The sequence below is a fragment of the Hyla sarda genome, chromosome 4, assembly GCF_029499605.1.
Source record: "Hyla sarda isolate aHylSar1 chromosome 4, aHylSar1.hap1, whole genome shotgun sequence".
In the NCBI taxonomy this organism is placed as follows: domain Eukaryota; kingdom Metazoa; phylum Chordata; class Amphibia; order Anura; family Hylidae; genus Hyla; species Hyla sarda.
In genome coordinates this window covers 391,814,624-391,839,716 of record NC_079192.1, presented here as the reverse complement: position 1 = coordinate 391,839,716, position 25,093 = coordinate 391,814,624, and the positions used below count along the sequence as shown (strand labels likewise).

The 25,093-nt window shown below is 41.7% G+C and overlaps 1 protein-coding gene across 13 annotated transcripts in view; it reads right to left on the bottom strand.

Moving 5' to 3' along the window:
* The window catches only part of LOC130267399 (protocadherin gamma-B3-like), a 112,087-nt gene that overhangs the window by 60,024 nt on the left and 26,970 nt on the right, over window positions 1-25,093 (bottom strand). For 2 of the 13 annotated variants that reach the window (XM_056517146.1, XM_056517147.1), the window contains exons 1-2: window positions 8,531-8,666; window positions 4,917-7,432 (exon numbers count right to left, since the gene is read on the bottom strand). The exons of 5 other annotated variants lie outside the window; for them this stretch is intronic. In XM_056517146.1, the coding sequence (XP_056373121.1) occupies window positions 4,917-7,361 (2,445 nt within the window). In that variant the 5' untranslated portion in view covers window positions 7,362-7,432; window positions 8,531-8,666. Of the gene's footprint in view, window positions 1-3,423; window positions 4,859-4,916; window positions 7,433-8,530; window positions 8,697-25,093 lie in introns of those variants that run through there. 6 more of the 13 variants (XM_056517148.1, XM_056517149.1, XM_056517150.1 and 3 more) reach the window with 3 other exon arrangements.

Sequence of the window (25,093 nt, the reverse complement as noted above, 5' to 3'; positions counted from 1 at the left end):
TCCTTCCAGTACATTTTAGCTGCTGTATGCTACAGAGGAAATTCTTTTCTTTTTGAATTTCTTTTTTTGCCTTGTCCACAGTGCTCTCTGCTGACACCTGATGCCCAGATCAGGAACTGTCCAGAGCAGGAGAAAATCCTCATAGCAAACCTATGCGGTTCTGGATAGTTCCTGACACGGACAGAGGTGTCAGCAGAGAGCACTGTGGATAAGACAAAAAATAAATTTAAAAAGAAAATAATTTCCTCTGAAGCATACAGCTGCTAACAAGTACTGGATAAAGGATAAAGATTTTTTTTTATAGAAATAATTTACAAATCTGAACTTTCTGGCACCAGTTTATTTAAAAAAAAGTTTTCCACCGGAGTACCCCTTTAACATAAATGTGATTCAAGCTGCGTTTTTTCCTGTGGAAGAAAAAATTCTGTGAAAAGTGATACTCTGGGCAAAAGCTTAACATATGTGTTTGGTGGGGAGCTCATATCCCAGTCACTACAGATGTAGCAAAAATGCACTTGACTTTATACATATTACAGACCTTGATACAACAGAATTACTAGTTTCACAGGCATTTGATGTGTTAAATATCAATTTAAAGGGGTACTCTGGGGAAATAAAGCCTACCCCCTATCCACAAGATAGGGGATAAGTTTCTAATCGCTAGGGTTCTGGCTCCTTTACAGTGGCTGGCTACTCACCTGTCCTCAGTGCCCCATGGCCCTTACCCTTGCAGATGGGGTTCAGTGATGGCACACTCAGAAAATCCCTGGTTGAGCCAATAAATCATCTTCCCCTATGTCTCCGAGGGTGGGGGATGGAGTGCATTGGGGATGGATGTGTAGCCAGCCCCCACACAGGAGATCACATGGGGCAGCAGTTGTCGGAACCTCCGCGAACAGAAACCTATGCCCTATCCGTTGGTAGGGGATATGTTTTATTTCCCTGGGGTACCCCTTTAAAGTTTGCCTTATCATGGTCTGTTAATTTTTAAAATGTCTAGTTTAAAGTGCACCTCTAAATCTAATGTCAGTGTATTGAAAGTAAATATTGTGCAGCACTGTGCACTTAAATGCTGTAATGGGGTGCCGTTCTTCCTGTTCTCCACCAGCATTATGAGACAAAGCTTCCCGCTATGTCTCTGTAGCGGCCATCTCCAGGGCGAGACCCAGCATAGTAGAATAGCATTATGCCAGGTCTCACACTGGATACGGTTGTTATTGGGATGGAGCGGGAACCTTTGCCTCATTTAAACTGAGATATGCAGGAAGCGAGGCAAATAGCACCCTGTCCTGGCATATAGGCATCTCATTTTTAATACATCTCAATTTGAAAAATTACTATTGTGAACAGTGCTGCACATGAGTCTTTTGTCAAATTAGAGATAGGCCTTAAGTTTGCTATATCTTTACCTGGTCCCCATTAGATCAGAGATGAATTAGAGTCTTCTGGCAGGCCACTTCTGCAGTCTACCCAAATCACCGGCAATAGTTGCCATAATCTGCCAAATTTTTATAAGGAAGGATTTAAGGTCTTTTTACAAAGAGTGATAGATACACTGTGTAAATTATGCTGCACAAATTTCACCATGGTTCCAACTTGAAGCGGGAAACTTGCTGCAAATTTCACAATGAAACCCACCTGTATGAATGTACCCTTAGGGTCCGTTTACACAAGCACATTTCCAAGGGATTTTGCTACAATTGACTTTTTTAAATCAACTGGTGCTAGAAAGTTAAACAGATTTGTAAATTACTTCTATTTAAAAATCTTAACCCCTCCAGTATTTATCAGCTGCTGTATGCTCCAGAGGAAGTAATTTTCTTTTTGAATTTCTTTTCTGTCTGACCACAGTGCTCTCTGCTGACACCTCTGTCCATTTTAGGAACTGTCCTGAGTAGAAAATCCCCATAGCAAACCTATCCTTCTCTGAATAGTTCCTGATATGGACAGAGGTATCAGCAGAGAGCACTGTGGTTAGACAGAAAGGAAATTAAAAAAGAAAAGAACTTCCTGTGGAGCATACAGCAGCTGATAAGTACAGGAAGGATTAAGATTTTTAAATAGAAACAATTTACAAATCTATTTAACTTTCTGGCACCAGTTGATAAATTCCCCCCCCCCCCCCCCCCCCCACCGGAGTACCCCTTTAAGGACACAGCCAATTTTATTTTTGCATTTTAGTTTTTTTTCCTCCTATTTTACCATAAAATGTATAGCGTAATTAAAAAAAAAATCTTATTTGTGTGGGGAAATTGGAAAGAAAAACGTAATTTAGCAAATTTTGGAAGGTTTCGTTTTCATGCTGTACACTTTATGGCAAAAATGACATTTTCTTTATTATGTGGGTAAATACGATTAACAACCAAGGATGTGTATACACATCCAGGTGCCGTTAACTGTGTATGGCGCGGGCTCCCGACTCGAGCACACACCATACCAGCCGGCCCCCAGCTGATTCTTGTAGCTGAGGGTCGCCGTTAATAGCTAACAGCTGCAGATTTTTTGCAGCAAATACACTGCAGGAAATCTGCTTGTGTAAACGGACCCTAAGGATCCGTTCACACGTCCTTACTTTTGCTGCATTGACTGTCAATAAACACAAATTTCGACATGGGTGGCAAAAATAAGGACATGTTAGCAGACCCTTAGGGTACGTTGACATGTGCATATTTTACAGCAGATTTTCTTCTGCTGATGTCCTGCTGCAGATTTTATCATTGACTAAGGGCGCATTCACACTATAAAATGTTTGCCCGGAGAAATTCTGGAAAAGCATTGCACTGCACACTGGGTGCCGACTATTGGTAGGACTGCTCGAACATGCACTGTTACCATTGACGGCAATGCATATCCAAGCAGTTTCAGCCCAAAAAAATTACATATTCTAAAAAAAAAATTCTGCCGGGAAAATGAAGCAGTGTACACTGTGCAGTAGAATTCCCCTGAAAACAATGGGAGGCTGCTGCACCGGAAATTCCAAGCATAATTTCTTAGCTCATAAATTCCATAGTGTGAATGCACCTTTACCCTTAGAAAATCTGCAGAAAAAAAAAACTAAGAATAAAATCTGCTACAGGAAAATATGCTAGTGTTAATGTAACCTTTTATGGTTCTGTATAAACCAAAAAATTTTTTGACTGGTTGACAGTGTAAAGGTGCACATAAGGAAATAACCTGTATAATATACCTTACATTTATATCCTTTATCCAGCTTTGAATAGAAACGTTTGCATCACTGCGACATAACTCATGAGCATTATTGGAAATATGTAAAACAGGATGAAAAAACAATGTTCCACACACTCAATTGACACAAAGGAAATATGAAAATGCTTTATTATGAATGTAAGAAAATGTAAAGCACAAAAATGATTTTTGTATGACAAAATAAATAAGAATTTCATGATTCATGATGTCTCTTACCCCATCGTACGCTCTTCAATAGATGCTTGTATGTAAATCTGGACTCACTAATAACTTTACAAAACAAGTCTGGTTCTGTGAGAACAGACCGAAACACATGACAGTGTACTTCTGTACGCCTTGTCGATTACATTGTAATTATGGCGTTTTTTTTGTTTTGTTTTTTGCTGGTGTGTATTCCTCAAAAAAAAGTCTCTTTCTTATCCAATACAGTACCAACTTTAATAAGGCACTCTAAAAAGTGCTGCAGGTTTATAGATAGAAGATAAAGACACATCAGTCAGTCAGTTGTTTAACCAAGATCCAAAAACCCAACAAGGTCTGGTGGACTTTCATCCTTCTTAGTTGCAAGAAGTACAATATTCCAGATTGACAATCCGCAGTGAAAAGTCTAATTCTAGATCACTTCTTGGCAAAGTATCATTGTCCATAAGGAACATATTTAGCAGTCAGGCTTGACACAAATGACTATGGGTTGTGAAATATCATTGCCTGGAGAATTCCTGGGGCTGAGCACATGTAATTGTAACCTAAATATTTATCATGGATGATTGCAGAACATATTTTACGTGAAGACGCTATGCAGGATAAAGTTCCTAAACTACTGTTTCTGTAGGGATCATATTATCCGACGTTATTCATTATCTGTCTACAGTGACTAAACAGACTATAATCGACTTTAGATAATACAATTCTGGAATTTTCTATCTTCCGAAAAGCTAAAATTAAAATTTGGCCAGTAAATTTCAAATTTACTGTACATGGCTCAATATGAGTTGCTTAACCTATACAATTTTCCATTTGTTTAGTAACTTTAATTTAGTAATTTTCAATATTATTATTACCCTTACTTTATTTCTACACTTTGTTTCAACTTACCCCTAAAATATCTTTCCTTCCCTTTGTCTTTTTTATTTTTATTTTTTTTCAGGCACTTTGATCCTACAGCTTAATATCTGGAATGTATTCAAAATGTTTGGCTTAGCCCAAAATTGACATCTTGTCTTGTACAAAATCTTCTTGTTATGCTGATGATAAAGACACTGTTTACATTCTGCATTCTCTCATCATATTTATAAATAAAACAACACCTAAATATCTATAAATTAATATAACATTTTTGCTTTTTTTTCAGTGGCCTATAGTAAGCTGCACTTGACATGCCAAAACTTATAGTAACTAACTAGTGTGAATGTGCAGGCCTTGATGTGTGATGATAATTTTAGTTTAAATAAAAGCCAAAGTAGCTTCTAATTTTAGTCACTTATTATTATGATTAAATGTGGATTCTCCTTTCAATGTCAATGTAGTAATGTTTCCTGTCTTTCGTAAAGTGGATACTATGGCATAATGACCTGTGATGATAAAAAATGGGCTGTATATATGTTCACCACACTGCTCACGGATGCCATGAAAGATGAAATATAGAAAATTTAATGACATTCATCTTGTTTGACTTTGGTTTCAAGTAATGGCAAATACTGGGAGCTCACCTCATTGGAAGCAATGGAGAAGTTAGGATCTGGAACCAGTATTCCCGGGGAGGAGGAACTAGCAGTGACATGAGGTGGCCTCATAAACATAAACTCACTAATATCTGAGACTGGGGAGAAACATGTTCTGACCCTTCGATTTGATGGGATATTTCCAGCACAATCCACTCGAACCCCTATAATGGTGTTACAAAGACTGGGGTGTAGTTGAAAAGTTCCATGGAGCTTGGAGCCTGCTACCACACCTTTCTTTTGGTTTTGTCGACAGCAGAGAGGAAAATTCTTGTTCTCACATTTGTGAATTTTAATTCCAAGGGCAGCCAAACCAATGAGTGAGATGACAGAGATCACTATCAAACAGACAATCAGATATAAGGTGAGACTAGAAATATTCCTTTTTTTAGAATGGTCTTTAACACCCTGGGAAACTTCTAGGTCTTTGTCTTCTAGGGTCATCATTACTGTTACCGAGGTTGATAAACAAGGTTCTCCAGAATCTTTCACAAGTAGAAGAAGCTCATGCACATTAGGATCCACATCTTGGATTGCACGTTTAGTTCTTATTTCACCAGTTCTCATAACAATGCTAAATAGAGTAGGATCTGTTGCTTCAAGTAAGTTGTAGGAAAGCCATGCGTTCCGTCCTGAATCATGGTCTACAGCAGATATCTTGCTTACCATAACATTTGGTCCAGTAGAACGTGGGATCTTACACTGGGCAACAGAATTGGCTCCGATCACAGGAAATACAACTACCGGTGAATTATCATTTTGATCTAAAACAAAAACGTGTACAACAGTCTTATTTCTAAGGGGTGGAGAGCCAGCATCGGAGACTTCTATCTGGAACTGGAAGTAGTTGATTCTTTCATAATCTAGAGGAAATTTAAGGTAGACTTGTCCATTTTCTGAATTGATGTATATGTGAGAAGAACTAGCATAGTCCTCTTTAGGGTTTTGTAATATGGAATAAGAGAGTCGTGAATTCTGGTCCAAGTCTGGGTCCATAGCAGAGACAGTACAAAGTAACTCACCAGCTTTGTTATTTTCTTCCACAAAGACTTCATATACGGGTTCAACAAACTGAGGGGTGTTATCATTCACGTCCGAAACTGCAACTGATATCACTTTCACAGTAGAAAGAGGGGGGTTTCCCATATCCTTTGCAGAAATGGTTATCTGGTACTCCGAAACACTTTCTCTGTCTAAATTATCGCTAGTGATCAAGGAAAATTGGTGCTCAAAGTCCTCCCTAACGGTGAAGGGGAGATTTTTGTCTACTTGGCACTGTACCCTACCATTATCACCATGATCTTTGTCTTTAATAGTTATTACGGCAACTACTGTCCCAGCTGGTGAGTCTTCTGGAACTGAACTAGAAAAAGCACTTATAGTCATTTCAGGGGTGTTGTCATTCACATCAATAATGTGAACAATTACACTGCAATGCTCTTCCATAATGGGACTTCCTTTATCTCTAGCCTCAATATCAATCTCATAAACTGAAATCTCTTCGAAATCTAAATTTCCAAGCACTCGGATTTCACCAGTTTCTGAATTGAGCTGAAAAATATTGCTTAAGGCCTCCGAGTTATGACTGCTAAAGAAGTACTCAATTTCTCCATTAGGCCCTTCATCTAAGTCAGTGGCATTTAGTTTTATAACTAAAGAATTTTTGGGGGCATTTTCTTTTAGCTGGACATTATAAGATGGTTGATCGAATGCCGGATGGTTATCATTGGCATCTAGAACGATAATTGTAATCTGCATGGTGCTCGATCTACATGGTACTCCACCATCCTCTGCTTTGAGGACCAGGTGGTGGACTGCTGTCTGCTCCCTATCCAGAGCCTTTTCAAGAACTAACTCAGGAAATTTGCTACCATCCGTGCGTTTTTTTACAATAAGAGCAAAATTTTCACTTGGGCTAAGATGGTATTCCTGCAATGCATTTGAGCCTATATCTGGATCCTGTGCATTTGGAATTAAAAACCTAGCACCGGGGGAAGCCAACTCATTTATTTTTAAAGTCAGCTCTTCACTCTGGAATCGGGGGGAATTATCATTTATATCTAATATTTCAACCTCAATCCTGTACACTTCTACTGGATTCTCTATGGCAAATTTTAGATTTAAAATACATGTAATACTCTGTCCACAAAGCAGCTCCCTGTCTATTCTGTCATTCACCAATATGGCTCCATTGTTTACATTTATAGAGAAATATTGGGAATCGGAATCAGAAAGTACCTGGAGATTAGCAGCTACTAGTTTTGCCACATCTGTTCCAAGATCCTTAGCGATATTCCCAACAATTTCACCCCTGTTCAGCTCCTCGGGGATAGAGTATCGGAACTGTGCATATGTAAGGTTTACGAGCAGCCACAAAGGAAAGAGATGCAGAATTCCTACTTGCAAAACACGGTAACCTGCTGGATGAATCATTGCAGAAAAGCCTTGTCTGAAAGCCGTCCCTTTTTTCCCCTCAGCACATCTTGAATACAGAGCAGCTAATCCTTTGGAAAAAAAAAAAAGAAGGATGCAGTCAAGGTTGTTTTGTAATTTCTTTTTCCATCAGACAGAGAAGCTAAGGTAAAAATCTAGCTGGCAACAGAAAGGAAACGAAGGAGGAGCAAGCACATAGCAGCCATTGAATTGTATGCAGCACTGCATTGGCTCGAGATATGTTTTAGTATATCCAATCACTGGCTGGAAAAAATATTTTCTACGTAATAAAATAAGTTACCGACGTTTCCAGGAAAAGCAGATTCAAATTTGAATGCTGCCTATTATAAATAGGTTAAAAAAAAGATGTGATTCTATTTTGCAAAAAAAAAATAAAAAAATTTAACCATTGTGAAATTCACGTCACAATGAATCGTAGTGTAACCCTTTCTAAGCCATGTCTGTGTTGAAAGAGGAGGCCTGAAATGCCTAAAGCCAAGCATTGGATGAAAACGTTTCCTACATATAATACTATATAGGCGTGCGTGCTAGCGACAGCAAAAAATAAATAAATAAATCCTGGAGCTAGTGACGGAAGGCAGGAGCTGGGAATGGAACTAGATGCCTTCTGTTTGGGAAACAGAAGAAAACATTACTCCCACTACACAATCTGCATAGAGCTAATTGAAATAACATTGTAATAACTTTCCAAGTGTCAGCCCTGCAACAGCCTGGCTCTTCAGTGACTAATATCAGCTCTTCACTTGCTACTAACAGTTTGACAACACAATGCTCATGAAGTAAAAAAGACATATGTAGTATTTCCATTTAAAACAAAGCCGCAGATTCGTCAGCGTAATGTATTGATCACCAATTTACGCTAAACTTTTTGCACTTACGGTTGCAAAAATTGGATAAACAACCTTAGATATAGCTGTCTTTCCAAATTTCTAAATTATTATTGTTTATAGTAATTTTAGGGAAAGGATTTAAGTCTATAACCTAAATGCGATCCATATAGCATCAACATATTCCGCAGCACTGTACAGAGAGTAGACTCATGAAACTACAGAGCCTTCTCACTCCCCCCAGAAAGATTAATACTTATATCTACAAACCAGACCACCCAGTAGCAGTCAATTATCTAGAGAAAACCCTTGAATACTTGCCATTTTAATAAAGCATGGAGATTGGTACTGCATATCCTTAATAATCCAGGAAAAATAATATCCAGAGTACCATAAAGACACAATTGCAGAGTAAAATCCTGGCATTGTTTATCAGAGCTTATAGAATCCTCTAGTTCTCTTCTCAAACAACAACTGTGTTTCTCTAGAGTAGCTGTTCTTTGACAGAAAGGAAAGAGGAGGGGAAGGATCCATCCATTCACTGCGAGAGGGGGAGAGAAACAAAGAGAGGACTGGACACAATACCTCTACCCTGCGCCCATCACTTCAGTGTAGACCTGTCAGCCAGAGCAAATGGTCGTATGTTAAAGATGCATTTCAGTGTGAAGCTATGAATGATATTGACTGACACAAATAATAGCATTGATTGTGTTTGGTCATCATTGTTTTGGAATTATTTAGATATTCTTTTATTCAGCTAAAAAGATTTGCATATACCTAAGCAGGTGCATAGACAGAGTTGATAACATTTTGGAACCACCCTTGTTTCTTGAAGTGTAACTATTTTAAGTGGGCACAGTCATGAAAGAAATAGTGTTGCAGGCTGGTCTTCCCCCCTCAAAATTGCAGAATAAATACATATATAATAAAAAAAAAACAGTAGAGTTCCTCATAGGACAGTATGTTTATTATATGCCCCTTGTGGTTGCACACTCACCTTTTACTGTTGTCATCAAGACTTTTTTGAAGGTGATATATAATCACAGTAGTGCAACCCCTGGGAACCGGTTATGGGTCTTTTTCTATCTGATATGGATCAATGTGGAGGGAAGCAGGATCCACCAGGAGAATTGATGACTTTCAAGTCTTGTGATAAACCCCTATAGTTTTATTAAGCGATCCTTGATGCATGATCCTTGATGCCAAAAACATTACACAATTTGAAGCTTTCAATTGCCTCTTCATCGGATGCAAAAATTCTAATGATCTCACATAGAATATACAAACAGTGAAATGGTAAAATAATAATCATATTATTTATATAGTGCCAACAGATCCCACAGCACTTTACAATTTTGGGGTACAAATGTTACGATTCGGCAGGCTGGATGTGGATCCTCTGTGTCAGCGAGGGATTGGCGTGGACCGTGTCGGTGGACCGGTTCTAGGGATGCTACTGGTTTTCACCAGAGCCCGCCGCAAAGCGGGATGGTCTTGCTGCGGCGGTAGCAACCAGGTCGTATCCACCGGCAACGGCTCAACCTCGCTGACTGCTGAGAAGGCGTGGGACAGAAGGACTAGGCAGAGGCAAGGTCAGACGTAGCAGAAGGTCGGGGCAGGCGGCAAGGTTCTTAGTCAATGAGGATAGCAGGAGATCTGGAACACAGGCTTTGGACAACACTAAACGCTTTCACTGGCACAAGGCAACAAGATCCGGCAAGGAAGTGCAGGGGAAGTGAGGTAATATGGACAGGGAGCAGGTGGAAGCTAATTAGGCTGATTGGGCCAGGCACCAATCACTGGTGCACTGGCCCTTTAAATCTTAGAGAGCTGGCGCGCGCGTGCCCTAAGGAGCGGAGCCGCGCACGCCAGGACGTGACAGCCGGGGACCGGGACAGGTGAGTGACTTGGGATGCGATTCGCGAGTAGGCGCGTCCCGCTATGCGAATCGCATCCCCGCCGGCAGTGTCAGTGCAGCGCTCCCGGTCAGCGGGTCTGAACGGGGCGCTGCAGAGAGAGGAACGCCGCGAGTGCTCCGGGGAGGAGCAGGGGAGGAGCAGGGACCCGGAGCGCTCGGCGTAACAGTACCCCCCCCCCTTAGGTCTCCCCCTTTTTGTTGGGATGTTTCTTCATCCGGAGTGAGGCCTGTATGAGGGATTTTTGAGTCTCTTTCCAGATGGTGGAGAAGTCCCGGGAAACCTCATCAACAGCGGGCAAACCAGAAGGCGTGGGAGTGGGGAGGGGGGGGAAGAGGGTGAAGCTGGGCACGGGGCAAAGTGTTACCAGGACAGGGGCTATGAGGAGGAGACACAGCATAGTCCTGATAGGCCTTGGGGAGACCAGGTAAAGGAGGAGACACTGAGGTTTGACTGACGGGACTGGGAGCAGACGTGAGGCATTTTTTATGGCAAGAAGCCCCCCAGCTCTTGATCTCCCCCGGTGGTCCAATCAAGGGTAGGAGAGTGGTGTTGGAGCCATGGCAGACCAAGGAGGACTTCAGATGTGCACTTGGGCAAAACAAAAAGTTCAATTTTTTCGTGATGCCGTCCAATACTCATGAGCAAAGGTTCTGTGCGATAACGCACGGTGCAGTCCAATTTAACTCCGTTGACCGAGGAAATGTAGAGCGGCTTGACGAGTCGGGTCACCGGGATGCAGAACTTATTCACCAAAGAGGCCAGAATAAAATTTCCAGAAGAACCAGAGTCCAAGAAGGCCGTGGCTGAGAAGGAGGAGTTGGCAGAAGGAGAAATCCGCACGGGCACAGTGAGACGTGGAGAAGCAGACTTCGTACCAAGAGACGCCACACCCACGTGAGCTGGGTGCGTGTGTGCATTTCCCAGACGTGGAGGGCGAATAGGGCAATCCACCAAGAAGTGTTCGGTACTAGCGCAGTACAGACATAAATTGTTATCCCTACGGCGAGTCCTCTCTTCATGGGTCAGGCGAGACCGATCCACTTGCATAGCCTCCTCGGCGGGAGGCACAGGGGTAGATTGCAAAGGATACTGTGAGAGAGGTGCCCAGAGATCAAGGTCTTTTTCCTGGGGAAGCTCCTGGTGTCTCTCAGAAAAACGCATGTCAATGCGGGTGGTCAAATGGATAAGTTCTTGCAGGTTGGCAGGAATCTCTCGTGCGGCCAGCACATCCTTGATGTTACTGGATAGGCCTTTTTTAAAGGTCGCGCAGAGAGCCTCGTTATTCCAAGATAATTCGGAAGCAAGAGTACGAAATTGGATGGCGTACTCGCCTACTGAAGAATTACCCTGGACCAGGTTCAGCAGGGCAGTCTCGGCAGAAGAAGCTCGGGCTGGTTCCTCGAAGACACTACGAACTTCAGCGAAGAAGGACTGGACAGTGGCTGTGGCAGGATCATTGCGGTCCCAGAGAGGTGTGGCCCAAGACAAAGCCTTACCAGATAGAAGACTCACTACGAACGCCACCTTAGACCGTTCTGTAGGAAATTGGTCCGACAACATCTCCATATGTAGGGAACATTGAGACAAGAAGCCTCGGCAGAGTCGGGAGTCCCCATCAAATTTGTCCGGCAGGGACAAGCGGAGGCTAGGAGCGGCCACTCGCTGCGGAGGAGGTGCAGGAGCTGCCGGAGGAGATGGTTGCTGCTGAAGCAGTGGCAGAAGTTGCTGTAACGTGGCGGTCAACTGCGACAGCTGCTGTCCTTGTTGGGCAATATGCTGCGATTGCTGGGCGACCACCGTGGGTAGGTCAGCGAGACTTGGCAGCGGCACCTCAGCGGGATCCATGGCCGGATCTACTGTTACGATTCGGCAGGCTGGATGTGGATACTCTGTGTCAGCGAGGGATTGGCGTGGACCGTGTCGGTGGACCGGTTCTAGGGATGCTACTGGTATTCACCAGAACCCGCCGCAAAGCGGGATGGCCTTGCTGTGGCGGTAGCAACCAGGTCGTATCCACCGGCAACGGCTCAACCTCGCTGACTGCTGAGAAGGCGTGGGACAGAAGGACTAGGCAGAGGCAAGGTCAGACGTAGCAGAAGGTCGGGGCAGGCGGCAAGGTTCGTAGTCAATGAGGATAGCAGGAGATCTGGAACACAGGCTTTGGACAACACTAAACGCTTTCACTGGCACAAGGCAACAAGATCCGGCAAGGAAGTGCAGGGGAAGTGAGGTAATATGGACAGGGAGCAGGTGGAAGCTAATTAGGCTGATTGGGCCAGGCACCAATCACTGGTGCACTGGCCCTTTAAATCTTAGAGAGCTGGCGCGCGCTCGCCCTAAGGAGCGGAGCCGCGCGCGCCAGGACGTGACAGCCGGGGACCGGGACAGGTGAGTGACTTGGGATGCGATTCGCGAGCGGGCGCGTCCCGCTATGCGAATCGCATCCCCGCCGGCAGTGTCAGTGCAGCGCTCCCGGTCAGCGGGTCTGACCGGGGCGCTGCAGAGAGAGGAACGCCGCGAGCGCTCCGGGGAGGAGAAGGGACCCGGAGCGCTCGGCGTAACAACAAATAAAGACAAGTATCAGACATTGCAATATTACACACTAAATATTAAAGCAGGAGGAGTGGGGGCCCTGCTTGTTAGAGCTTACATATTTCGAGGAGTGAGGTTGAGACAAAAGGCATAAAGTGCTATATTGGTACAATGGTCCAGCCGTATTTTATTAATAGGAAAGGTTACATAAAGGAGGGTGAACCAGTCACTAGCTAATCTCCGAATAAAGTGCATAGAGAGTAGTGGGAGACTGCTGAATATGGAGCTTTTTATATTTCAAAGACCCAGAGGTCTCAAATGGGGTAAAGTGGTAGCAGTGGAGGCCAATTAGGGAATGCTATAGGCCTGCCTGGAGAGATGAGAGAGAGAGATGAGAGAGAGAGAGAGAGAGAGAGAGAGAGAGAGAGAGAGAGAGAGAGAGAGAGAGAGAGAGAGAGAGAGATTACTCTCCACAATCTAACACTATCCTTAAACCTCATATTCCAAGACTTACTAACCCCTTTACACCCCTCTCTACCAAGACCCTGCATTAACCCCTTTGCTCCCTCTTAACTGTACCCTGCATTAACCCTTTCATTGCTGTAAAAAGCCCCTAGCCTTAAAATTAGAAAGCTGTTCTTGGATTGTGTGCTTGTGTGAGTGTATTGGTATGTAATTAGGGGGGAGGGAATTTTGTTTTGGGTCAATTGTACTGTAACTAGTATAATGTTAATGTATTGATGTTGTCTTATCCATTGTTGTATGCACTGAAATATATTGATATTATACTGATATATATGTATGTTAGCTAAATTGATATAGTGGGGGAGATTTATCAAAACCTGTGCAGAGGAAAAGTTGACCAGTTGACCATAGCAACCAATCAGATCGCTTCCTTAATAGTTCAGAGGCCTTTGTAAAAATGAAAGAAGCGATCTGATTGGTTGCTATGGGCAACTGGTCAATTTTTCCTCTGCACAGGTTTTGATAAATCTCCCCCATTGTATCTATAGTGTGTTAGTGAATAAACCTGTTATTATTAACACTATGTTGGGAATCTCTTAAACCGCACACTTTGCATAGGGAAACAAGAGTACATGTTAACACCAGAAAAAGGAAAGAAAGAGTTAATATTATATTAAGATATATTAAGATATATAAGATATATTAAATAACATAGAATAGTATAAAATACAATAGAATAGTATAAAATACAATAGAATAGTATAAAATACAATATTATCATTCATATTTTAATTATATCCCCTTTCACATTGTCTATATATACCTCCTTTTACATTTATGGGACCTCCCTGCGAAACCTACTGAGGGGGCCCCTAAGCTCCTCCCCAAGAAGGTATGCAACACGCATAACAATAAACCCCACCCATACCAAATTGCTCCAACTGTTCTAATATGATCTGCCCATTGCCATTTACTATTGTCATTGTCACCTTCTACACACACTGCCACTCCTCATTCGCACTGTCACCCCTGCCAAGTATGGAAGCCTGTGAGGTCCAGCCATAGACTGGATTTCACAGGCTTTCTGTGTAATACTGGCAGTAATGCTGTGCTGAAGTACAGGAAAAAAGTAAAAATTATAAAAATGTAAGGTTTATCAATAAATAAACCACTGAAAAAGTGCCTTTTTCACTTGAGCCCCTTTCCCCCAAAATGTATGTGCACATCCCTGCGGATCAACTGTATGTAAGAAACTTATGGCCCAGGCTGACAAAATGACATTACATATATTAAGTATCTGGTTAGGAGAAACAAATATAACACACCCCACAGAGAGTAGCCTCATTTTAATAAACCTTACAGAAAAATCCCTTAGGTAACAGTCATTCAGAATATGTTAACCCCTTAAGGACTCAGGGTTTTTCCGTTTTTGCACTTTCGTTTTTTCCTCCTTACCTTTTAAAAATCATAACCCTTTCAATTTTCCACCTAAAAATCCATATTATGGCTTATTTTTTGCGTCGCCAATTCTACTTTGCAGTGACATTAGTCATTATACCCAAAAATACACGGCGAAACGGAAAAAAAAATCATTGTGCGACAAAATCGAAAAAAAAACGCCATTTTGTAACTTTTGGGGGCTTCCGTTTCTACGCAGTGCATATTTCGGCAACAATTACACCTTATCATTTTTCTTTAGGTCCATACGGTTAAAATGATACCCTACTTATATAGGTTTGATTTTGTCGCACTTCTGGAAAAAAATCATAACTACATGCAGGAAAATTTATAAATAAATTTATAAAAATGTAATCTTCTGAGCCCTATAACTTTTTTATTTTTCCACGTACAGGGCGATATGAGGACTAATTTTTTGTGCCGTGATCTGAAGTTTTTATCGGTATGATTTTTGTTTTGATCAGACTTTTTGATCACTTTTTATTCATTTTTTTAATGGTATAAAAAGTGACCAAAATACGCTTTTTTGGACTTTGGAATTTTTTTGCGCGTACGCCATTGACCGTGCGGTTTAATTAATGATATATTTTTATAGTTCGGACATTTACGCACGCGGCGATACCACATTTGTTTATTTATTAATTTTTTTACACTGTTTTATTTTTTTTATGGGAAAAGGGGGGTGATTCAAACTTTTATTAGGGAAGGGGTTAAATGACCTTTATTAACACTTTTTTTAAACATTTTTTTTGCAGTGTTATAGGTCCCATAGGGACCTATAACACTGCACACACTGATCTCCTATGCTGATCACTGGCGTGTATTAACACGCCTGTGATCAGCATTATCGGCGCTTGACTGCTCCTGCCTGGATCTCAGGCATGGAGCAGTCATTCGTCGATCGGACACCGAGGAGGCAGGTAAGGGCCCTCCCGGTGTCCGGTCAGCTGTTCGGGACGCCGCGGCGGTCCGCGGCGGTCCCGAACAGCCCGACTGAGCAGCCGGGTCACTTTCAGTTTCACTTTAGAAGCGGCGGTCAGCTTTGACCGCCGCTTCTAAAGGGTTAATACCGCACATCGCCGCGATCGGCGATGTGTGGTATTAGCCGCGGGTCCCGGCCGTTGATGAGCGCCGGGACCGACGCGATATGATGCAGGATCGCGGCGCGATCCCGCTTCATATCGCGGGAGCCGGCGCAGGACGTAAATATACGTCCTGCGTCGTTAAGGGGTTAAAACGCTTTTTTGAATTTCAGCCAATCAGAGAGCAGCACCGCCCAAATAGATGTTCCAGGAGGTAACAGTGTGTCATATCTGTGATGTCATAACTATTTTCCACCAGAGAACAGAATTGAGCAGAAATAGCACTGCTTCTGCTCATTCTTCATTAGTGAGGGGCCATTACTGGACACTGTAGGAACCCAGGAATTCAGAGTTTAACACATGGCTGGTTAATGTAACATTATTGTGTCCAAAAGATCTTTAGTGCAGTTCCATGTACATTTCTATAGAAAACATATAAATGATCTTTCTTTTGTTTTCCTATCTTAGATGCAGTATTTCCAGGATGTGAAGTCGCATTTCCAGACCTACAGAAAGAAGTTGGATGAAGGCACAATCCCTTGAAACACCCATACACACAAAACACATTTGCCCATATTATAGAATTAACATCCTTCAGTATGCCCAGAGGGAGGGCAGTACAGTATCCATTGTTTCCCTACAGTTGTGCTAATTTTTTTTATTTATTGTTAGTGGTTTCTGGCCACCCACACTAAATTGCACCCCCAGAATCCCACCCTTCATACTCACCCCCCGACCAAGAGCCCCACGGATGCACGAAAACACGCCCGAACCAAAACTACAACTTCCAGCATGTTGCACCATAACCTACTCTGTAGAACTATAAAGTGTAACATGCTGGGAGTAGTAGTTTTGGTTCGGGTCAGCTGCAGAGCCATAGGCTGCATCAGGGCATGCTGGGAGTTGTTGTTACTAACTGTAATTCCCAGTATTCCTTGACACAGCCTATGGCTCTGCTGCTGACACAAACCAAAACTACACCTCCCAGCATGTTACACAATAACCTTAACTGGACTTAACTGGACATGCTGTATCAGGGCATGCTGGGAGTTGTAGTTATCTAGTAACTAAATGCAACTTCCAGCATTTTCTGACACATAAATTAGAGTAAATAAAATGCACCACATAAACTGGAGAAGCAGACCCCCCCCCCCCCCCAGTAACACAGCGTTGTTCAGTGTTTTCCAAGCAAAAGACTTCATATATAAGTCCCTATCAAGACTTAAAATATTTTAAGAAGTGCATATATATGTGAATAAGCCCCTTTCCTAATAAAAGTTTCCTAAAAAAATTACAATTTTCTGTGGTTGCCTCGGGTGTAAAAGGAGCTAGCTACAGCCCACCCACCGCTAATAGCCTGGCATGCTGCGATCACCATGGCCGCTATTAAACCATTAGATCACCGCTGTCTAAGTTGACAGCAGTGTCTAAAGGAATCTTATATCCATCCCTGGTGGTCTAGTGGGGGGAATCGTACTATTTTGGTTGAAATTATTTTATCTACCAGGACAAGTGGATTTTCTTGAGGGACAAGTAGATTGTGTTCCGCTTTAGTCCCTTGGACAAGTATTTTTTTTTTAATTTCCACACCCCTGTTATTACAAAGTAGAATTGGTGGCTCAAAAAATAAGCCATCATATGGGTTTTTAGGTGCAAAATTGAAAGGGTTATGATTTTTAAAAGGTAAGGAGAAAAAAAAACGAAAGTGCAAAAACGGAAAAAATGCTGAGTCCTTGAGGGGTTAAAGAGGTTGTACTTAGTTACCTGTCTCTGTGCCTTAAAAAATATAAAAGCAGGCCTACTTACCTCCTCCGCTCCCCTGCCAATGCCATTCTCAGATCTTCTGGTCCCCGCTGCCATCCTTTTCTTCCTCCTTCTAATAATATTTTGCTCTGACAAGAACTGCCTGCTCTGACCAGTGACTGGCTGAGCAGAAGCAAAACATCATTAAAGGGATAAAGAACATGACCACAATGGGGACAAGTAGATCTGACAGTGGCAGCTGTGTTGAACTGTGATGGTACGTATGCCAGCTCCTACTTTTTAACCTCTTCAGGACGCAGGGCGTATGGATACACCCTGCATTCCGAGTCCTTAAGCTAGCCGGTTGGGGACCGGAGCCAGATGCCTGCTGTAATCGTTCAGCAGGCATCGCGGCATATCGCCCAGGGGGGTCATTATGCCCCCCCCATGTCGGCGATGGCCGCAAATCGCTGGACAATTCAGCCCAGCGATCTGCGGCAATTCCGGATCAATCAGCTGTTGTATAACTACAACTCCCAGCTTGCACAAACAGCTAAAGTGCATGCTGGGAGTTGTAGTGGTGCATCTGCTGGTTGCATAACTACAACTCCCAGCATGCCCGTTGGCTGTCGGTGACTGCTGAGAGTTGTAGTTTTGCAACAGCTGAAGGCACACTGGTTGTGAAACTCAGAGTTTTTTTTTTTACCTAACTCAGTGTTTCATGACCGGTGTGCCTCCAGCTGTTGCAAACTACAACTGCCAGCATGCACCGTACATGCTGGGAGTTGTAGTTTTGCAACAGCTGGAGGCACACTGGTTGTGAAACACTGAGTTAGGTCACAAACTCAGTGATACATAACCAGTGTGCCTACAGCTGTTGCAAAACTAAAACTCTCAGCATGTACAGTCTGTCAGCGCATGCTGGGAGTTGTAGTTTTGCAACAGCTGGATGGTTCCCCCCCCTCTCCCCAATGTGAACGTACAGGGTATACTCACATGGGCGGAGGTTTACAGTAAGTATCCGGCTGCAAGTTTGAGCTGCGGCAAATTTTCTGCAGCAGCTCAAACTGCCAGCGAGAAACTACTGTGAACCCCCGCCCGTGCGACTGTACCCTAAAAACACTACACTACCCTAACACAAAATAAAATAAAAAGTAAAAACACTACATATACACATACCCCTACACAGCCCCCCTCCCCTCCCCAATAAAAATGAAAAACGTCTGGTACGCCACTGTTTCCAAAACGGAGCCTCCAGCTGTTGCAAAACAAGTACTCCCAGTATTACCAGACAGCCACTGACTGTCCAGGCATGCTGGGAGTTTTACAACAGCTGGAGGCACCCTATTTGGGAATCACTGGCGTAGAACACCCCTATGTCCACCCCTATGCAAATCCCTAATTTAGGCCTCAAATAGGCATGGCGCTCTCACTTTGGACCCCTGTCGTATTTCAAGGCAACAGTTTAGGGTCACATATGGGGTATCGCCGTACTCTGGAGAAATTGTGTTACAAATTTTGGGGGGTATTTTCTGCTTTTACCCTTTTTAAAAATGTAAAATTTTGGGGAAAACAAGCATTTTAGGTAAAAAGAAAATTTTTTTTTTTACATATGCAAAAGTCATGAAACACCTGTGGGGTATAAAGGTTCACTTAGCCCCTTGTTACGTTCCCCGAGGGGTCTAGTTTCCAAAATAATATGCCATGTGGTTTGTTTTTTTGCTGTCCTGGCACCATAGGGGCTTCCTAAATGCGGCATGCCACCAGAGCAAAATTTGCTTCCAAAAAGCCAAATATGACTACTCCTCTTCTGAGACCTGTAGTGCGTCAGCAGAGCACTTTTCACCCCCATTTGGGGTGTTCTCTGAATCGGGAGAAATTGGGCTTCAAATTTTGGGGGGTATTTTCTGCTATTACCCTTTTTAAAAATAAAACACCACTGAGACAAAAATATTTGCAAAAATAGTGTACAATCTTTATTAGAGTGCATAAATACATAAAATCACAATTAAAATGGAACAGAGACAGACAGAAGATACAGGCGTCTCATACAGTATGTAAGGTGAGTATTCTAGTGCAGGGACTATCAAAAGTTATTCAATACAGGTTATGGGTAAAAGGAGCAGCTATATATACATATTAGCATGACGCCCATAATAAATACCCCAAAACTACCCAAATAACTGCACATAACACAACAATAGGGGTCACAAGGATACAAGTGCAAACGTGCATAGAACATATAGTATCATAACCAGACCACTAGACCCTGTAACCCTAGCACAAATTCAGGTGAGAACCGGCCAAAATATGGCGCATCTCACGTCACCATGCCATGGTCCAAGAGTAAGGAACGGTCAAATGACACATAATGCACAGGTTAGATCCGGACACCCTTACCAGTAGAGACCACCACCTCAATGCCGTTTCGCTATGAGCTTCTTCAGGGAAGGTATAGTATGGTGAGTAAACAGAATATTTATATGTGAAGCAAACCAATCAGAAAAAGAATAATAGATGAAAACAAAGAAATCACCTGCAGGACGCCATCTCAATGTGTTCCCGGCTGGTCTTTCAACCCCTTGGAAAAATTCAAGGGGGAGTTGACTTATATTTTAGATCAAGCTAGCTCAGGTGGAGTAATCACGCAAAAACAGATGGAGCGTTTAATACCTGTATATCCGACAGTGGCGACACTATATTTATTGCCTAAGGTTCATAAGCAGTTAGAGTGTCCACCAGGACGCCCCATTGTGTCTGGTAATAATTCCTTATCTGAACCCATTTGTAGGTTCATTGACCATTTTTTGAAACCGATTGTGGAATCCCTTCCATCACATCTAAAAGATACAACAGACGTCCTGAAACGACTAGATGGAGTACAGCTTGAGGATGGTGCTATTATGGTCACATGCGATGTTGAATCATTGTATACTGCAATACGACATCAGGATGGGATTGAAGCTGTGCAGTTTTTTCTCTCTATGACAGACATGGACCCGGAACTCAGTAAGTTGATACTGGATTTGTTACAGTATGTTTACTTAATTTCTTGTGTGGGGACCTCCTCTACCTGCAACTCCAGGGGACAGCTATGGGGGCGGCTTGTGCGCCCTCACATGCTAACCTGTTCCTGGGGTTGTGGGAGAGGAGGATTTTCATGATGGATCCAGCACCCCTAATTGATAAAATATCAATGTGGGGTCGCTTTATTGATGACATATTGTTTTTGTGGCATGGAACTGATGATGACCTTGCTAGCTTCATGAGCACATTGAACAATAATCCATTTAAAATCAAACTATCTTACAAATATGGAAGAAAGGATATGGATTTTCTTGATACATCCCTGAACATTGATGATGACGGTTATATCTCCTCCAATGTTTTTAGGAAAAAGACCTCTACAAACTCTCTGCTACATGCATCATCATCTCATCCTATACCGCTGATTGCGAATATCCCTACAGGTCAATTCTTGCGTATGAAGAGAATATGCTCTACTGAGGAGTTATTTGAAGAACAAGCAAAGGATCTTACAAATCGCTTCAAAGAAAGAGGGTATCGTAATGTAGACATCCAAAAGGGATACAGGAGGGCAAAGGAGACACCAAGATCGACACTACTGGTACAGAAGAAAAAGGACACCTCTGAGCCTCAGGTGAGATACATCTCTATGTATAACACTAGGTGGTGGCAAATTCAACGAATATTGACCAAACATTGGTCCATTTTGAAAATGGACCCTACTCTGTCATCTTGTCAACAAAACCATCTGTTACTTATCGCCGGGCCAAAAACCTTAGGGACATATTGGTGCATAGTCACCACAAAGGACAGTCCAATTCAGGAATATTTGGCTCTCGCGGTCCAAAATGGGGGTGTAAACCTTGTGGGGGATGTGTGGCATGTCACAATATTGAAAGAGCTGAGAATTTCTTTGACTCATCTGGAGGGAAGAAATTCACCATCACACACACCATCAACTGCTGTACATTTGGCGTAATTTATTACTCCACTTGCCCTTGCCACCTAATTTATGTTGGTTTGACATCTAGGGAGTTGAGAAGGAGAGTTCGGGAGCATGTTCGAGGGATTGAAGCAGCAAAAGAAGTGGATGATGTCTCTACCCTCAAAACATTACCACGTCATTTTCGAGAACATCACAACAGCGATGGGAGACTATTGAAGGTAAGAGGGATAGACAGAGTCCTGATTGGATCAAGAGGGGGGAATTGGAGGAAGACCCTTGCCCAGAAAGAGTCTAGGTGGATTTTTACTCTAAAAACTACTAGTCCATATGTCCTTAATGACCACAATAGCTTTGCCCCATTTTTGAAATAAAATAATATCTATTATTTTTTGCTCACTTTATCTTCATAGCATTGTATTTGCGCTAACTGATTCTGTTTTATGTATAATATGGTTTTAAGTGATTTTAATGTAATTTTTTTCTTTTCTTTGATAAACTTACCAATCTTTTATTGTTCCTTTTCTCCTCTTTTCTTTCTCTTTTTTCTTTATCTTGCCCTCTATTCTTTTGTATAATATGGTTTTAAGTGATTTTAATGTAATTTTTTCTTTTCTTTTCTGTGATATACTTACCAATCTTTTATTGTTCCTTTTCTCCTCTTTTCTTTCTCTTTTTTCTTTATCTTGCCCTCTATTCTTTTTCTTCCTCTTTCTCTTCTTCCTTCCTTTCCCTCTTCCTTCCCCCCCCCCCCCCCTTTCTCTTCCCTCCCTCCCCTCCCCCCCTTTCCCTTTCCTATCTTTCTTCTCCTCCTTTTTTTTCTTTTTTTCTTTTTCACCTCTGCAGTGTCTATCTCAATAGACTAATGGTTGTGACCATATGTGATCACAAGGATTGAAACTTCAAGAATCACAGGAGCAAGCTACCCTCTTTTTTTTTATTTTTTTAAAACTTTTTATTCATACTGAACTGTAGGATGAGTGATTATGTTTAGAGGACAGCGGCTATTGTGTGTCTACATTCACACATAATATACATTTAAAAATGTACTAGTTTATGTACACTGATTCACTTTATATAATAATAAAAACATTTTTTTTTTATTAATAATAATTTTTTCATTTACTTTTCATATATCTTTATATTTATATAACTATTAATTATGTAATATTTATATCACATATTCACCAAGTATGTTTTCATGCACTATTCTTTTTGCCATTGCGGCTAATAAACATAATTATGTAAATCATCACTGCACTTTTTTATTCACTGCATGGCACGTGTGTTCACATCTCTCACTTTATGCACTTTTTCACTTTATTAATTTTGGTTTCATATATGCACTGATAATATACTCCCCTAATGGGTATTTACTACTATTATTACAAATGGGTACTTACTATTATCTTTATTATTATTATTTTCATAATTTTTTTGTCTTCTGCTGCTGCGGATATAATGGATCCTTGTGTACTATATATGTATAATATCTGTTTATAAGTCTTTAATATACATATGTGTTTGCCCATACCTCTGCCCTATTCATATATGGCCGACTCGCGGACATGGTGAGGCCGGCGCATGCGCGGCCTCACTGTGGTTCGGGAGTTATTCCCGGAGGGCCGCAAGCCTGATTCCCAGTGCGTAGTCGATGGGCGTGATGATGTGGTGGACGCACCACGCATCTAGACGCTGGGACATGCGCAGTGTGGGTCAAGATGGCAGCGACCAGCCGGGAACACATTGAGATGGCGTCCTGCAGGTGATTTCTTTGTTTTCATCTATTATTCTTTTTCTGATTGGTTTGCTACACATATAAATATTCTGTTTACTCACCATACTATACATTCCCTGAAGAAGCTCATAGCGAAACGGCGTTGGGGTGGTGGTCTCTACTGGTAAGGGTGTCCGGATCTAACCTGTGCATTATGTGTCATTTGACCGTTCCTTACTCTTGGACCATGGAATGGTGACGTGAGATGCGCCATATTTTGGCCGGTTCTCACCTGAATTTGTGCTAGGGTTACAGGGTCTAGTGGTCTGGTTATGATACTATATGTTCTATGCACGTTTGCACTTGTATCCTTGTGACCCCTATTGTTGTGTTATGTGCAGTTATTTGGGTAGTTTTGGGGTATTTATTATGGGCATCATGCTAATATGTATATATAGCTGCTCCTTTTACCCATAACCTGTATTGAATAACTTTTGATAGTCCCTGCACTAGAATACTCACCTTACATACTGTATGAGACGCCTGTATCTTCTGTCTGTCTCTGTTCCATTTTAATTGTGATTTTATGTATTTATGCACTCTAATAAAGATTGTACACTATTTTTGCAAATATTTTTGTATCAGTGGTTATGTGATAGGTTTTGTTATAGTGAGTGTTTCAATCTGAGACACATACTTAGTACATTGTACCAAGTGGCCCTCTTTTTGGTAGTTTTTTTTTTTTTCCTTTTTAAAAATGTAAAGTTTTTGGGAAAACAAGCATTTTAGGTAAAATTATTATTATTATTTTTTACATTTGCAAAAGTCATGAAACACCTGTGGGGTATTAAGGCTCACTTTATCCCATATTACATTTCCCAAGGGGTCTAGTCCAAAATGGTACGCCATGTGTTTTTTTTTTTGCTGTTTTGACACCCTAGGGGCTTCCTAAAGGTGACATGCCCCCCAAAAACCATTTCAGAAAAATATTCTCTCCAAAATTCCCTTGTCGCTCCTTTCCTTCTGAGCCCACTATTGCGCCGGCCGAACACTTTACATAGACATATGAGGTATGTGCTTACTCGAGAGAAATTGGGTTACAAATACAAGTAAGAATTTTCTCCTTTTACCACTTGCAAAAATTCAAAAATTGGGTCTACAAGAACATGCGAGTGTAAAAAATGAAGATTTAGAATTTTCTCCTTCACTTTGCTGCTATTCCTGTGAAACACCTAAAGGGTTAAAACACTGACTGAATGTCATTTTGAATACTTTGGGGGGTGTAGTTTTTATAATGGGGTCTTTTATGGGGTATTTCTAATATGAAGACCCTTCAAATCCACTTCAAACCTGAACTGGTCCCTGAAAAACATCGAGTTTGAAAATTTTGTGAAAAACTGGAAAATTGCTGCTGAACTTTGAAGCCCTCTGGTGTCTTCCAAAAGTAAAAACTCATAAATTTTATGATGCAAACATAAAGTAGACATATTGTATATGTGAAAAAAAAATATATTTTGAATATCCATTTTCCTTACAAGCAGAGAGCTTCAAAGTTAGAAAAATGCAAAATTTTCATTTTTTTCATCAAATTTTGGGATTTTTCACCAAGAAAGGATGCAAGTTACCATAAAATGTTACCACTATGTTAAAGTAGAATATGTCCCGAAAAAACAATCTCACAATCAGAATGATAACTAAAAGCATTCCAGAGTTATTAATGTTTAAAGTGACAGTGGTCAGAATTGCAAAAAACGGCCGAGTCCTTAAGTTGAAAAAGGGCTAAGTCCTTAAGGGGTTAATATCCTGGGAGGAATGCATCTAAGCATTAGATTTGCCAAGAGACCCTTTAACACATGCACTGTCAGAATTAAAAACTTTTTATATGTTGTACATCTTGGAAAATAGAACATATTCCTGTCCAACTGCAGCATCATCTTTGTCCCAGCTGAAGCACAGGCTGGGACAAAGTCCAGTAAGTGAGGTCGGGACTAATACTCC